Source organism: Ranitomeya imitator, chromosome 6 (assembly GCF_032444005.1).
Source record: "Ranitomeya imitator isolate aRanImi1 chromosome 6, aRanImi1.pri, whole genome shotgun sequence".
NCBI lineage: Eukaryota > Metazoa > Chordata > Amphibia > Anura > Dendrobatidae > Ranitomeya > Ranitomeya imitator.
In genome coordinates, this window is record NC_091287.1 from 36,163,748 (window position 1) to 36,179,351 (window position 15,604).

Genomic DNA, 15,604 nt, shown 5'->3' on the forward strand with positions numbered 1-15,604 from the left:
AGCAGCTGGTCCCAGCTGTACCCAACGATCTTCTAGCTTAGGGAGACTCTTCGCTTTCCCAGAAGGCACCTGGAATATGCAAATTAGCCTCCTCAAGCTTGAATCCCTGGTTTTTACCGTTAATGTCCTCCTTAGGCCTCCTTCATGTGTTTGTGTGTCAGGTGTGTGTGGCATCCATTTTTTTCACAGATACCACACGTACCCATTATATGCTGCTCACGTGTCCTTTTTTTACCGGCAGCACGGATGACAATCCCGGATACAAGTCTATGGGTCTGTGTAGAACAAGTACAGCACATGTGTTCTACACAGATAACACAGGATTCACCGTTGCTGATGTCACAGCTCACCTCTTCTCTCTCCCTTCACAATTACTTTTTACCTTATGGAATCATGCTTAGATTAGAGGTTTAAAAGGTTTCTATACACAAATTAGGGTTTGTGGCAGCCTACTGATCTTTAACTAATGGCCAATGAAAAAATTGAAATATTTGATTTTACTACTATAGATCATGATATAAAAAAATGACATTATTATTATTTTTTAGGATTTAAGCAATAGGTCATTTTTTTGCTGGCACAACCCTTTTAAGGTAGGACGCGAGTGTAGTAATACCAGACATTTTTCTTGACTTGCTGCCAACCAAAATAAGCATTGGGGCTCTGTATTAAAGAAGCCCTCCTCCTCCTCCCATGAAAGTTTTTATCTTCTTAATATATTGCAGTCATCATATTATATAGCGCTGTGTACTTACAGTACAATTGCTCATTTTGCCTTTCTACCCAGATAATTCTTCTCTTTTCTCTTCTCTATGTAGAAACAGGAAGTCTCTTTTCCCTGCATGAGTCATCCCCCTCTTCAGCTCCTGACCCAGCTGCTCTGCTCCTCCCCTCCCTGCCAGGGATTTTGCAGTGATGACTCATGCAGGGAAAATTGACCTCCTGTTTCTACATGAAGCTTAGTCAGTTTTTTAATCACATGATGTCATAGACCTAATGGAAAAGAGAAGAGTTAGCTGGGCAGAAAGGCAAAATGAGCAATTGTAAGTACACAGTGCTGTATAGTATGATGCTTGCAATATATTAAGAGGATAAAAATTTTGATGAGATGTGGGCTGCTTTACACAATATAATATGTACGGTGCTTTTGCAGTCAGAATTGATACATATGGTAACCTTGCCATTGTTTGTTGACCTTTGTTTTCCCGTTTGTCTAGGCCTGTGCCCCTTTATATCACTGGAGGAGCGTAAAAGAGGCAAGTGAGAGAGACCCTGTGGGTACTTGCTACGTGGCGGTACAGAACTTTAGCACGTATGCGGAATACTCTCCCTGCCGCAACCGTAAGTTTATTCATTAGAGATATTCATAGGGATGACTATGGTGGTCCATCCACTATGTAATGTAACACGGGGGGGGAGGCACTGAGCTGCAGATACGCCCTGAAAAAGTTTGCACCAACGTGTCAACCCAAGTTTATTCCCGGGAGGTGGTAGAGAAGACATTGGGCATGCCGGAGATAATTGCTCTGAAATTATGTAGCAATTTTACATTAAGAATTAGGATATACCATAAGTGTCCTAGATATCCGGGTCCCACTTCTAGGACCTGTATGTGTGTCAAGAATGGAGAGTCTCTGATCCTCAGTGTCGACTGGTGCCCGTCCGGAGAAACAGGAGGGCTGGCTCTGCATGGAGTCCTAAAGTTACAAAAAGCCAAGGACACTCGTGGGACTCCCATCTATTAGTGGTTTATGGCATATCTTATAGCTATGCCATAAATGTAAACCCTCCGTTTAGGTCCAAACTGACTGTATCCTTAAAACCTAAGTAGGAAACTTCTGTATCAGAAAAACGGAAGCTCCGACTACTAAAAAGATATATCTATAAGTGAATAATTGAATGATTGAATCACTGTCATAATCTAATTAAATTAAATAGATAGGAAGGAAAAATTCACTTCTGCCAGTACAGGGATGTCCACACGAGGTCTTTTTCAGGAATCCACCTGAAAAAGCGCAGCGAAACCACTGCAAAAAAGTTTAACTAATGCACAACAATGTAATAACTACATTGCTGTGCACATACAGAAAAACTCCTAAAAATATATAGATCCCCCTCCAAAAATAAGAGCACATACACCTACAACGATACAGAGGGATTACAACTGATCCAATAAAAAAAAATCTATATACCAAAGTATATTGAACATATAGATTACAAAACAATTAAAAAAATTAATAGTTTCATACGAGTCAGAAAGAGAAATATATGGGGACTTTACATGATTAGCAAGTATTCAAAAGATACTGTAGAAAAGCATCCAAAACTAACTGCCCTATTAATAGTCATATTATCTTGCAAATGGTAATATAGCTGCAAATTTATCAAAGGAGAAACATAGCAATGTTGTCATTAATTAGCATTCTGCGTGTATGGTCAAATAAAGATATAGGCAGACTATATTGAGGTCATAAGTTAAAATATGTGTTGTAACAATTCTGCTCACTTGGGAGCGATGTGAGGTATCACTGGAACTGTTTAAAGTCCTGCTGTTTATTTCAGTCCTCATAAACTACATCACAGGAAACTCAGATACAGCCCTTGTCTGGCATAAAGTAAAACATAAAGTACGGTAACAAGTCCATACAATAGTCCTGCTTAGCAGGCCTGTCTTAGAGTCCATGTTTTTAGTCCTTTTGCAAAGGCACTCAGTCCAGGAGATCTGCACACCTCCATACACACACACACATGTGTGAGACAGCTCTCAATTTACAAAATGAACTACACCCAGGGGTGGAGATGTGGTCTCCCAATTCTTCAGCTGCTCACAATCTATATATACTAAACACATTACTCCAAGTTTACCTCCCAACCACTAGGTGTCTGAGAGCCACCTTACAGCATATAATACAATACAAAATTAGTCTTCATATTAATGCATGAATGTAACGAATGGAAACAGAGGCACAGATGGTGAAGTTCACATTCGTTTATTGAAATTTTCATGAAACCACCGGACCACTACCCAGGGGCCTCCGAAGGGGGCGTGACTAAGTGAACCCCGGACCCCCGTAGTAAGACCCCTCAAACAGGGCTGGAATGGAAGTTCGGGGATGCAAGGTGCTACCTCCAATTAGACCCTGGGAACGTGATAGCTGACTCGGCCGGATTGGCGGGCAGTCAGGTACTGCGAGTAGCGGAGAATGAGACAGTAAGTAAACGGTCCAAGCGTGTAGTGGATGACAGCTGGCACGGAGAGAAGCAGATGGAGCAGGTGTAGTTCCAGAAGGTGTGGGAAAGCCCAGTAGGTACTCTGAGGAAACAAACCAGTATTAATGAGGTGCAAGCAGGGCATAACACACAGGCACTGGGAACCTGAGAACTAGCAACAAGAAACACTTGTTGCTCAGGCACCTCCCTTAGGGCAGAGGTGCCTGAAATAGTACGAGACACTCAGCCATTGGCTGAAACGTATTTTAGAAAATGGCTTGCTGTCTCTTTAAGAGATCGGGAGTGGGCGCGCGCCCTTAGTGGTATGCCAGAGGACCTGTGGGACGCGCGCATTGTCCCCGAAGCAGTAGCAGGAGCAGGCTACACGGGACATGGGAGGTGAGCCCCAGGAAACCGGCATCCCCACCAGGCACCACACCGAAGCGGCCAGCCCCAGGGAATGGGACAGGGACGCTACAATGAATATGCCATGAAAAAACACCTCTGAGCAATATTTATGTATAGAGCAATGAAAACAAAGTCCCATGTAAAGCAGCATATATTTTAAAGTGCTGGTGCTTGTATTTACCTTTAGCCATTATGATAAACAGAGGGGCAGAGAACACCTCGACGCACGTTTCACCGCCACCTGCGGTTTCGTCAGTGAAACACATTGGAATTCCTCAGCAGGTGCATCAGGATCTTAAAAATATTATGTGCACATAACCCAAAAGAAATTGGATTTTCTTAAAAAGTGAAAGGAAGTTACCGTCAGTTTATGCCTTTTTCCTAAAGGATTTATAAAAGGTCTATAAAAAGTGTCGCTATTGTGTAAAATCCAAGGGATTTTTTTCTCATTAATCTTGAACTTCCTGTAGAAAATGATTTTTGAAGGAGTCATTGTTGGAAGGGGAAATTATTTATTTGAAGTCTGAGCTTCCAGTGTTTTGCTTTCTGTAAAAATAATAAGGCTTCATTGAAACATTTGGATGCACCACGGGCAACATAAAGCCGAAGGTTAGCAATGAGCAATGTTTCTCGATGGGTGAAATCGTTTTAGGTCACTTGCAACAATTGCAAGAGTTAAGAACTTGTTGGAATTTTTTTGAGTTTGTCACAACTTTTCTCCATAGGTAAAAACTATGATTGGACTTCAGTAATGATAAATGACATTCTACAGTGACCAAATATGATCGTTAAATTATAGCCTTGAAGGTTGTGGACACCTTAGGTGGTATTTTTGGGCAAAAAAATTATTTTTGTAGTTGTGTTTGTTTAAAAATTTCTTTTTTACAGGTTCTTTGTTTCCCTGCAGTAGACTGACTGCAGAAAGAAACAACCAGAGACTAGATGGAGGTGGACATGACTTGGGGATGGGTGGACCGAGAACTCCTGCAGCCTTTGTTTGTATTGCGGTTTTTAAACAAGAGTGTTGTTGCTTTAAGAGGAAGGAGTCTAGATGTTTGTGCCTGGTGTATTACTATGAGGAGGGTGGGGCTCATATAGGGGAGGCAACTCTGGCTCTCCCTCTTTCTCTCACAGGATGGACAGGAGGAAACATAACCCGCCCTCCCGCCCTGTTTATAATCTCTGTCCTAAAACTTATTGCTTGTAATGATAAATGCTTTATTGTATTTTTGAATTTGTCATTGTATATCTTGTACCAGGTTCAATTGTATATTGGCTATAAAGAGTTATTATTTGCAGTAACCTTCTAAGCCCAGGGGGAAGGGCAATCCTTCAGCCATGGTTCCCTAGAGGTTTCCTCCACAGGGGTTTTTTCCTCTCCTGAGCGCTGTAGGATGACTCTTTGTGAGTCGGAGGTTTGCCAAGTTTAGTCCCATTAATGCTTTTGCAGTGACTTCTAGTTTTTAAGTTAAAAAATGATTTAATTCTTAAAAAAAAGTGTCAAATGAGACTTGGAATTTATAACCCGTCACGGTTTAGGAGTCAGGTTGAAGTTGCAGACAAGTTAAGGTGGACTCATTTTAACTAATAGAGGATGTAAAACCTCATGGTGGTGAGCAGGCTTTGGTGGCCAGCCTCAAGGACGTTGTAATGGTAACATCAATCAGGGGCGGGCACAGTGGTTAAGCACAGGAGTGAGGATAGTAGGGTCATTGGTGCCCTGAAAGTTTACTGGCTCTGCTTGAATGGCAAGCCAGTTCATGCCGCCCCTTTATGGCTGTCTGTCCTGGTGCTGTATGTCAGACAGCTGGGGATATCGCAGTACTTGTGAATCCCAATGTACTAGCATTCCACCTGACTCCTACTGTGATTATTTAATCCTGTGATTTGAATAAAAGCTGTGGCCATTTTGACAACAAAAATAATGTGTTTTGTGTATTTATTTTAGTGCCTAGGTTTACAGTAGTTATGGTGGTTTTAAGATGGAGTGGGGTCCATCCCATATCCAAAAGTCATGAGTTATCTAAGAATCCAGCTGTGAGCTTGATCTGACGGAGAGTTTGTGATTTTTACCTGTCTTGTTCTAAGCTCCTCTGTGTTGATTTATGACCGTAGACCACACCAATGTTTAGCTGTGCTTTGATGTGGTCATAAAGTGGCTAAGAAGAGCTCAGAAAAAGACAGATAAAAGACTTACAAACTTTCCATCACTGATATTCTCTGTTAACTCATTCTGCAGTAAGCAATGTGTAGGGAAACAAAAACAGTAAAAGCAAAATGGTGCAAAATTTTATAGAGAAACCTAATCACAAAACTCATTTTTAGCCCAAAATATATGCTTTTAAGCAACATAAAATAGTTATCAAACATTCTTTTTCTTTTGCCAGAAAATGCTGACCCAGCAGGACAAGGGTACTGTCAAGCGGGATTCAGTCTGGATTTCTATAAGGTACAGTTTTTCAGTAATATTTTAGAAAATACAAGACGAGAAAAACATTACGAAATGTTGCTGGTATACAAATATCCTCAAGATTTTATCTGATAGAGATTTCATGGTCTAGAAAACCCATTGCAAATGTCTTATTCTGAGATCTCTGGGACTGATTTATAACTATAGACCACATCAAAGTTGAGAACTTTGATGTGGTCATAAATCAAAGGCATACTGGTAGGGAATTTAGATTGTGAGCCCCAATGGGGACAGCCATGATAATGTGTGCAACCTGTAAAGCGCTGCGGAATATGTTAGCGCTATATAAAAATTTTGTGGCTTCTGGTCCACCAGAGACCACTGGATTGGGAGCGCTGGAGCAGGGAACAGATTCTTGAGGTGTGTATATCTTTTCTCCTTCTTTTATCCCAATGCCTTCCCCCGTTCAACTTTTTTTTTTTTAAAGCTGGAGAACCCCTTAAATAATGGAATTCCCTTTTTAATATGCAAAGTGATCAAAAATGAGCAATAAAGCATTATTTTTCTTATCGATCATCCTCTGGCTTTTTAATGTTGCTTTATTTTACCACTACTATTGTAGTATAGCACGTGTGTGGTAGCTGCTTCATTGTAAGAAATTTTGGAACCTACAGTAAAATGTAGGTCACATTCCGGGACCTTTTTTTTTTACTTAAAGATGAACTATCATCAGGTCAAAAGTGTTCTGTTTTTGCTTTTATTTTATTCCCGCTACTCTCTTGAATATACCAGTTTTTTCCTTTTTTTTTTTTTTTTAAATCCGCCATACAGTTCCAGAGATATGGGTGTTTTTATTTACTGCTATTTTCATAGGCTTTATCCAGGAGGCGTTCCTCACAGGGTAGTTATGTAAAGCAGCCTACAGCCACGCCCCAGAGGATCCGGTGAGGAATGCCTCCTTAGTAAAGCTGATAAAAATTAGCACTAACTAAAAAGGCCCATACCTCTGGAACCACATGATGGATATAAAAAAAAAATATTGAGGGGAGCAATGGATATAAAATAAGGAGAAAAACTGGAATATTTTGATCTGGTGACATATCGTCTTTAAATGCATGTAATTGGTCTGTGTGATGTCCGTATGAACCAATGCTGATTTCCCACACGGACTGAAGTTCTGCGTGGAGAAAGTGGTAGCATCCACCATCCTTGCCTGTCTTACAGGCCATAACAATGCATACAACATAAAGGCAGCTTCAAGCAATCGTCTACCTGAATGTGGACAAGAACACTGAGTCACACATGGAGCCAGTCAAGTCCGCAATTTGAGGGCTCAACTGGCTCTTTTTTAAGTAGGGCTTACAAATAGACAGATAAAAGAGTTATAAGCGCTCCTTCTGAAGGATCCCACTGACAGATTCTCAGTTAATTCATTCTGCAGTCAACAATGCCCAAAAATACAGTGGCTTGTAAAAGTATTCACCCACCCCCTTGGCATTTTTTTGTGTTTTGATAACTCACAACCTGGAATTTCAGTTTTATTTTTTGAGGGTTTGCATCAGTTCATGTAAAGAACATGCCTACAACTGGTAACATTTGGCTTTCTTTTTATTGTGAAGCAAACAATAAATAGGACAAAATAACAGTAAACGTCAGTGTGCATAACTATTCACCTCCCTAAAGTCAGTACTTTGTGGAGCCTCCTTTTGCCGCAATTGCAACTGCTAGTCGCTTTGGATAAGTCTCTATGAGCTTTCCACATTTTGCCACTGGGATTTTTGCCCATTTTTGCAAAACTGCTCCAGCTCCTCCACGTTAGATGGTTTCCTCTGGTTAACAGCAATCTTCAAGTCTGACCACAGACTTTGACTAGGCCACTCCCAAACATTTACACGTTTCCTCTTAAACCACTCGAGTGTTTCTTTAGCAGTATGCTTTGAGTCACTGTTTTGTTGGAAGGTGAACCTCCTTCCCAGTCTCAAATTACTGACAGCCTGAAACAGCTTTTGCTCAAGAATATCCCTTTATTTTGCACCATCCATCTTTCCCTCGACTCTGGCCATTTTCACTGTCCCTTCTTCCGAAAAACATCCCAGTAGCATAATGCTGCCACCACCATGTTTCACTGTGGGAATGGAGTTTTTGAGGTGATGACGAGCTGTGTTGGTTTGCCTCCAGACATAGCGTTTACGTTGGTGGCGAAATAGTTAGATTTTGGTCTGATCTGGCCACAACACCTTCCTCCATACATTTGGGGTGTCTTTTGACAAACTCACAACAAGACTTACAATTTTTGTGTGTAAGTAAAGGCTTTTTTTCTGCCCACTCTTCTATAACACTTTTGCCATCCACTGTATTTTTTTTTGCCCAAAATACTTGCATTTGAGTAAAAAAAGAAAAGGCTAAATGGTGTTCTTATATTTTAAGAGACAATACACTAGATAATCTCTGTGTATATTAGTGCAAAAGGACATCATAGCTGGGTTATAGGAGTCGGGAGGTTTAGGGAGAGGGATGTTAAAAAAAGCTGTATGAGTAGTGATCAGCTGAGCAAATTAAGCCGCTGTTACAGTATGTGTGTGCTACACTGATGATTACAGGGTAAGGTATAAATATTTGGAAACTCCAGATAAATCTTGACAATTTTTGGAAAACCTTGAGCTCGCACAGTGCGGCAGGGAGGATTATCAGGAGGAAGGTTTCTCATACGCCAGCTGCTTGTGACAATGAAGGATCTCGGCTGGGACACGATCCTCCTGGCTCGGAAAATATTTAACTGAACATGAGGGACATTACCGCGGCTTATCTGACGCTTATTTACACGACCTGTCAGGCGCTATGTATGGCTTCTCATTATTCTCCAGCCTGTGCCATATATTATGGCCTCATTTACGCTCCAATACTGATCCCGGATGACTCCGCTCTGTAATTCTAGAAAAGCTGCTTTTACTGCTTGATCTCAGTGTATTATTATATGACAGGTTATAAGATCTATGTAAATATTACACTCTGTTTACAAATGTGGGATTTCTAAGGGCAGTCCCACACGTCCAGATAATTCCGGTACCGGAAAAAATCGGTACCGGAATTATCCGTGTCCGTGTGCCCCTGCGTTTATGTGGCACATTAGTGTGGCACACGCGTGCCCACTGGGTACCACACGGAGCGTGCAGGAGACAGCGCTAAAGTTTAGCGCTGTCCCCTGCATCGTGCTGAAACCGCGATTCATATCTTCTGTGCAGCAGCGTTTGCTGCAGAGAAGATATGAATAATCCATTTTTTTTTTAAGTTTATCGTGTATAAAATAAAGGTCAATGTCCCCACCCCCTGTGCGCCTCCCCGCTGTTCTGAAAATACTCACCCGGCTCCCTCGTTGGCTGTAGCTGCTTCCTCTCCTGGCCGCATCTTCTCCTGTATGAGCGGTCACGTGGGGCCGTCCATTTACAGTAATGAATATGCGGCTCCACCCCTATGGGAGGTGGAGCCGCATATTCATGACTGTAATCGGCTGCCCCACGTGACCGCATACAGTAGAAGGTGCGGCCAGGACAGGAAGCAGCTACAGCCAACGAGGGAGCCGGGTGAGTATTTTCAGAACAGCGGGGAGGCGCACAGGGGGTGGGGACATTGACCTTTATTTTATACACGATAAACTTAAAAAAAAAATGGATTATTCATATCTTCTCTGCAGCAAACGCTGCTGCACAGAAGATATGAATCGCGGTTTCAGCACCAGTGGGGGGGACAGAGCTTACTGGAGCGCTGTCTCCTGCACGGCACACGGACTGCACACGGACAACGTCCGTGTGCGGTACGTGTTTTACATGGACCCATTGACTTTAATGGGTCCGTGTAATACGTGCGCTCCCACGAACACTGACATGTCTCCGTGTTTGGCACACGGAGACACGGTCCGCAAAAAATCACTGACATCTGCACAGGTGCATTGATTTTAATGCGTCTACGTGTGTCAGTGTCTCCGGTACGTGAGGAAACTGTCACCTCACGTACCGGAGCCACTGACGTGTGAAACCGGCCTAAGAATGTAAGGGTTTGTTCATATGTAGCTTTTTTTGGTGCAACTTTTCAGTGTGTTTTTATGTTAGTGCAAAACAAAAAAAATGCATTTTTCCCCCATTCAAGTGAATGTATAAAAAAATACATAAATAAATGTGCGTAATGTTCTTCCTGCCAACACCCTACGTTTTACTGCAAAAAAACATGAGGTTTACCATGAGTGTTTACATGTCCATCAGTCCCATGAGTGACCGTCCTGGTAGACCCCACGTCTGAGATTAAATCAGTGGAAATAAATGGCGCTGATCAGTCACTACTACTCAGGGAAAAGGAGTGGAGGAATCTTCACATTCACTTCATTATTGCATTTGCGCTCTTTTTTTTGGCAACTTTTTTTTTGTTTGTGACATATTTTTCTTACCATTTGAGCCTTTATTGAAGTCTTTGTTTTCGCCTCTTTTTTTTTGGAGTTTATGGTTTCCAGATGTGTTCGTTTGATTCTTCATTTTCGACTTTGACAAAAAAAAAAAAAAGTTGCAAATTTTGTTACAAGTGTATTCCAGTCCCATCTCCCCAAAAGTGACTTTATGTATTTCTAAAACTTTTGTGCAAATTCTTCTACATTTTAGTAGCACATGCAACTCTTTTTTTTGGCTAAAGTAGACAAAACAAAAATTAAAAACACTTTTTTATTTTGCTCAAAATTCATGAACTGTGTGCGCCCTATGGATAAATTTGGCACAAATAAAATATCAACAAATATTACAAGACAAAAAAAAAGAAAAATTGCAGATGATGATCCGGGCTCTTCATGTGTCATAATCTGCCATTCCTGGGTCAATAAACTACTGAATATTGGACTTTGAAGTGCTACCTTGATCTTTTTGGACATAGCTATCCATGTAGCTATCTATCTATCTATCTATCTATCTATCTATCTATCTATCTATCTATCTATCTATCTATCTATCTATCTATCTACAGTTGTGCTCAAAAGTTTACATACCCAGGCAGAATATTTACTTGGACTTTTTTTCAGAGAATATGAATGATAACACCAAAACCTATGTCTCCACTCATGGTTAGTGGTTGGGTGAAGCCATTTATTGTCAAACTACTGAGTTTTCTCTTTTTAAATCATAATGATAACCCAAAACATCCAAATGACCGTGATCAAAAGTTCACATACCCCATTTCTTAATGCCGTGCATTGCCCCCTCTAACATCAATGACAGCTTGAAGTCTTTTATGGTAGTTGTGGATGAGGTTCTTTATTTTCTCAGATGGTAAAGCTGCCCACTCTTCTCGGCAAAAAGCCTCCAGTTCCTGTAAATTCCCGGGCTGTCCAGCAGGAACTGCGCGCTTGAGATCTCCCCAGAGTGGCTCAATGATATTGAGGTCAGGAGACTGAGATGGCCACTGAAGAACCTTCACTTTGTTCTGCTGTAGCCAATGACAGGTCAACTTGGCCTTGTGTTTTGGATCGTTGTAATGTTGGAACGTCCGAGTACGTCCCATGTGCAGCTTCCGGGCTGATGAGTGTAAATTTGCCTCCAGTATTTGCTGATTACGTACTGAATTCATCTTTCCTTCCTTTGACCAAGTTTCGTGTGCATTTGTAGCTCACACATCCCCAAAACATCAGCGATCCACCTCCGTGTTTTACAGTAGGAATGGTGTTCCTTTCATCATAGGCCTTGTTGACCACTCTCCAAATGTAACGTTTATGATTGTGGCCAAAAAGTTCAATTTTGGTCTCATCACTCCAATTACCTTGTTCCAGAAGTTTTGAGGCTTGTCTCTGTGCTGTTTTGCGTATTGTAGGTAAGATACTTTGTGACATTTGCGCAGTAATGGCTTCCTTCTGGCGACTCGACCATGCAGCCAATTTTTCTCCAAGTGTCTTCTAATTGTGCATCTTGAAACAGCCACACCGCTAGTTTTCAGAGAGTCCAGTATTTCAGCTGATGTTATTTGTGGGTTTTTATTTGCATCCCGAACAGTTTTCCTTCCAGTTGTGGATGTCATTTTTGTTGGCCTACCTGACCGTGGTTTTGTTTTTACAAAGCCCGGGATTTTCCATTTGTTAATCACAGTTTGAACGCTGCTGACTGGCATTATCAATTCCTTGCATATCTTTTCGTATCCCTTTCCTGTTTTATACAGTTCAACTACCTTTTCCTGTAGATCCGTTGATAATTCTTTTACTTTCACCATGGCTCACAATCCAGAAACGTCAGTGGCTGGATGAAAGATGTAAGAGTCTGTCTGGATCCCAGAAACTCACTCAACTTTTATGCACACACACACTGATTACAAGCAAACAGGTCACAGGTGACGATGTTACCTTTAGTAGCCATTCAAAACCATTAGTGTCAATTTCTGTGCGTGTTATCAGGCCAAAATCACTAGGGTATGTGAACTTTTGATCAGGGTCATTTGGATGTGTTGGGTTGTTATTATGATTTAAAAAGAGAAAACACAGTAGTTTGAGAATAAATGGCTTCACTAAACCACTATCCATGAGTGGAGAAAAAGTTTTAGTGTTATCATTCATATTCTCTGAAAAAAGGCCAAGAAAGCAAAAATTCTGCCGGGGTATGTAAACTTTTGAGCACAACTGTATGTATCTATCTGTCTATTTCATATCTATCTATTATCTATCTTTCTCTCTATCCCCTTGGCACCATTAGTTCGGAGGCTGCGGGCCGCACTCCTGTGTAATGTCATAATGCTGTTTTCCTTCTGTCTAGAATGGAGACCTCGCAGTTGGAGGACCCGGCAGTTTTTATTGGCAAGGTAAGACTTATGTGACCGGATTAGCCGCTACATTGTTGCACTCAGATTATCAGTATTTCCTCTTGTAAACAATGTAATTAAATAAACTGCATCTAAGCCAAGCCCGTGGGATAGACTTACAGCGCTCCGTATTCAGGATGTTCTTGGATTTCAGTTTGGTGGAAGTCCTTGGCCATGATGTGATCTGGAGCACTGACTCTGCGGCCAACTATCCTTTTAAGATGCCATTGCACATGTTATGGGGTCAGTGAGCAGAAGAGATCCACATATCTGGCAGGATATCATTCTTACGGATGTAGACAAACACAAGGTTTTATACTTCTGCTGTCCAACTTTACATGTAGGGTTTTTTTTTTAGAAAAAGATGTCGATAACTATCCATGCCTTAAAGGAAAGACAAAAGTGGTGTCCTTCTTACACGTCTGGCTTTAGGATGTCTGCGATATTGCAGCTCAGCCCCAATCATTTTGATGGAAGTGAGCTGCAATACCAGACAAAACCTATGACTAGGCATGGCAGCGTAGAGGCCATCATGTTTTTCCAGTCCTATACAACCCCCTTAAATGGGAAAGAAAAAAAAGTTAAATAATTGTTGGTAAAGTTTGCATTAATATGGGTAATTTTTTTCTGGTGGTTCTATGTGGCCTTTTAAAGTCAAAGGCCTGTTAATTACGTTAAATATTTTTTTTTTAAAAATGTATCCTGATGTAAATGCCGCTGTTTTGCTGAATCCGGCGTTGTTTTTCTTTTGTTCCTGTCACTCTCCGTTCCTGAGATATGGCCTCCCTTTCCTGGCTATAAATCTCTAGTCTTGTTATCCAAGGGGGTGTGGTTTTCAAAAAAGCGCTCACCGAGAAGCGTTTAAGCACCATGCCCACTTGGCTAACAAGACAAAATTTACAGGTAGCAAAGAGGGGGACCGTATCTCAGGAGCGGAGAGGCGCAGGAACGAAAGAAAAACATCGCCGGATTCAGGAGAACAGCGGCATTTATGCCAGACAAAAAAAAATACATATTCATTTTATTTCACTTTTTCCTATGGTGAGTCTTAAACCCATTAACTGTTAAACTGAGTTTGCTACCAACCATTTTTATTTGCCTTCCATGACACTTGAGCCAATTTCCTGGTTCTCATGATTAAGGTATTTTTTTTACAGGTTTATGCCATTCATTAATGAAAAGGATGGAATAAACCAGGGCCGGGTGCCCTCGCTCCCTGAGTCCCACATAGGCTGCGTGTTTGGCATTTATACCCTTGCACCACAATTACTGCCTGGTGTATTCCAGTGCCAGTCATTACTGCGGTATAATCCAGTGGTAGCGTTCCTCCGATGCTTATGTAATACTGGATGGGGAATAACACATTAAAGACTCATCTAGCTTTCACACAGTTCTTACGTAATTGAAGCATGTGGAGATATATGTATAGAGGGCTCTGTAGTATCATCTGGAGAGGCCAGAGACTAACGCCATTAACAATAATAATAATAGTAATAGTACATATCAATAACATAGGGTTTTTTAGTAAACATTGTTTTTATTAAAAATAAAAACATAAAAGCCATCCCACCGCAACAACGTAACCCTATTCGGGACAGTCCTATGCTGCCATAGAGGAACTCCGGCAGCTCATCTTGAGAATAAGGATAGCAAAGTCCCCTGGGAATGTAGTGCGCATGTGCGACCACCGCTCCATACACTGTCTGGTCACGCATGCTCCCTACTGCAGCCGTACCCCCACAGAAGTGACTGGAGCGGTGACCGCACATGTGTACTGTAATCAAAGGGGACTTTGGGACTCAAATTCGTGGGATCAGCTGTCGGCCCTCCGGCCTGCATCAATGCCAGGGATCCTAGGCAAGTGTACACCTGAGACTGACTGCTGCGATAGGAGCTGTTCAAAGCATTTAGTGCTGCAAGTTCTAACACCTACTTTTCTATGAACATTATTACAATTTTAAAAACAGATTGAACAGGAGACACTTGATCCTTTTCAGTCTAAGTTTACTTAACAGTCCAATCTCCATCTTAGTCACATCACAGTACGATGTTACTTTTATGTTTCTTTCAGCCTGAGCTATCCCTTTCTTGTCTGGCACCCCTGGCCCCTGAGACACTCTGTCTGTTTCCACAGATCTCATGAGTTCCGACCCACCTTTCTGATACGGATCCCTGTCTGACTTTCCCTACTGGAAAATGATAAAGGCATGCTCCCCAGTACCTCATTCAGGCCGTAGGCCCCGGACATCCATTAAAGTTAGTGGCGGCCATCTTTGTGCTCATTCTCTCTTGTGCTTTTCAGCGCTCTTGCCTTAGACTATACTTACCACACTTTGTATCTAATCTTCTCGTCTCCTAAAACAAGAAGTGTTTCCCCTTTTAACTAACCCTGCCCCTCCCATCTTGGGGCTGTTCTCCAACACTTTGACTGTTCCTTTACTATAACTATCTACTTCCTGATTCTATTGTGCCCTCCACTGCACCTTCCCATTCCTTATCTATATCTACCGCTTTATCCTATTTCTAATCCTTATCCTTCCCCCACAGCTAATACATTAGCACATTATGAGTTCACATCACTAGTATTTAAAACATTCTATGGAATTGTCTTTATTATATTATTCACATTACGAACATAAATTTGTTCACATTAGTGCCCGCAATATTCTGTACACTTAAAATACATTTTTTAATACACAAAAGCACACCCGTTTTATTAGAGAGGTAAAAAGAATATGATTGTCCCGGACACACTCTTAC

At 41.5% G+C, this 15,604-nt stretch overlaps 1 protein-coding gene across 1 annotated transcript in view; it reads left to right on the top strand.

Moving 5' to 3' along the window:
- Positions 1-15,604, top strand: part of ITGA8 (integrin subunit alpha 8) — a 180,110-nt gene that overhangs the window by 41,199 nt on the left and 123,307 nt on the right. Inside the window, exons 4-6 of the mRNA XM_069729449.1 lie at positions 1,218-1,341; positions 6,006-6,067; positions 12,799-12,844. Of these exons, the coding sequence (XP_069585550.1) occupies positions 1,218-1,341; positions 6,006-6,067; positions 12,799-12,844 (232 nt within the window). The remainder of the gene's footprint in view (positions 1-1,217; positions 1,342-6,005; positions 6,068-12,798; positions 12,845-15,604) is intronic.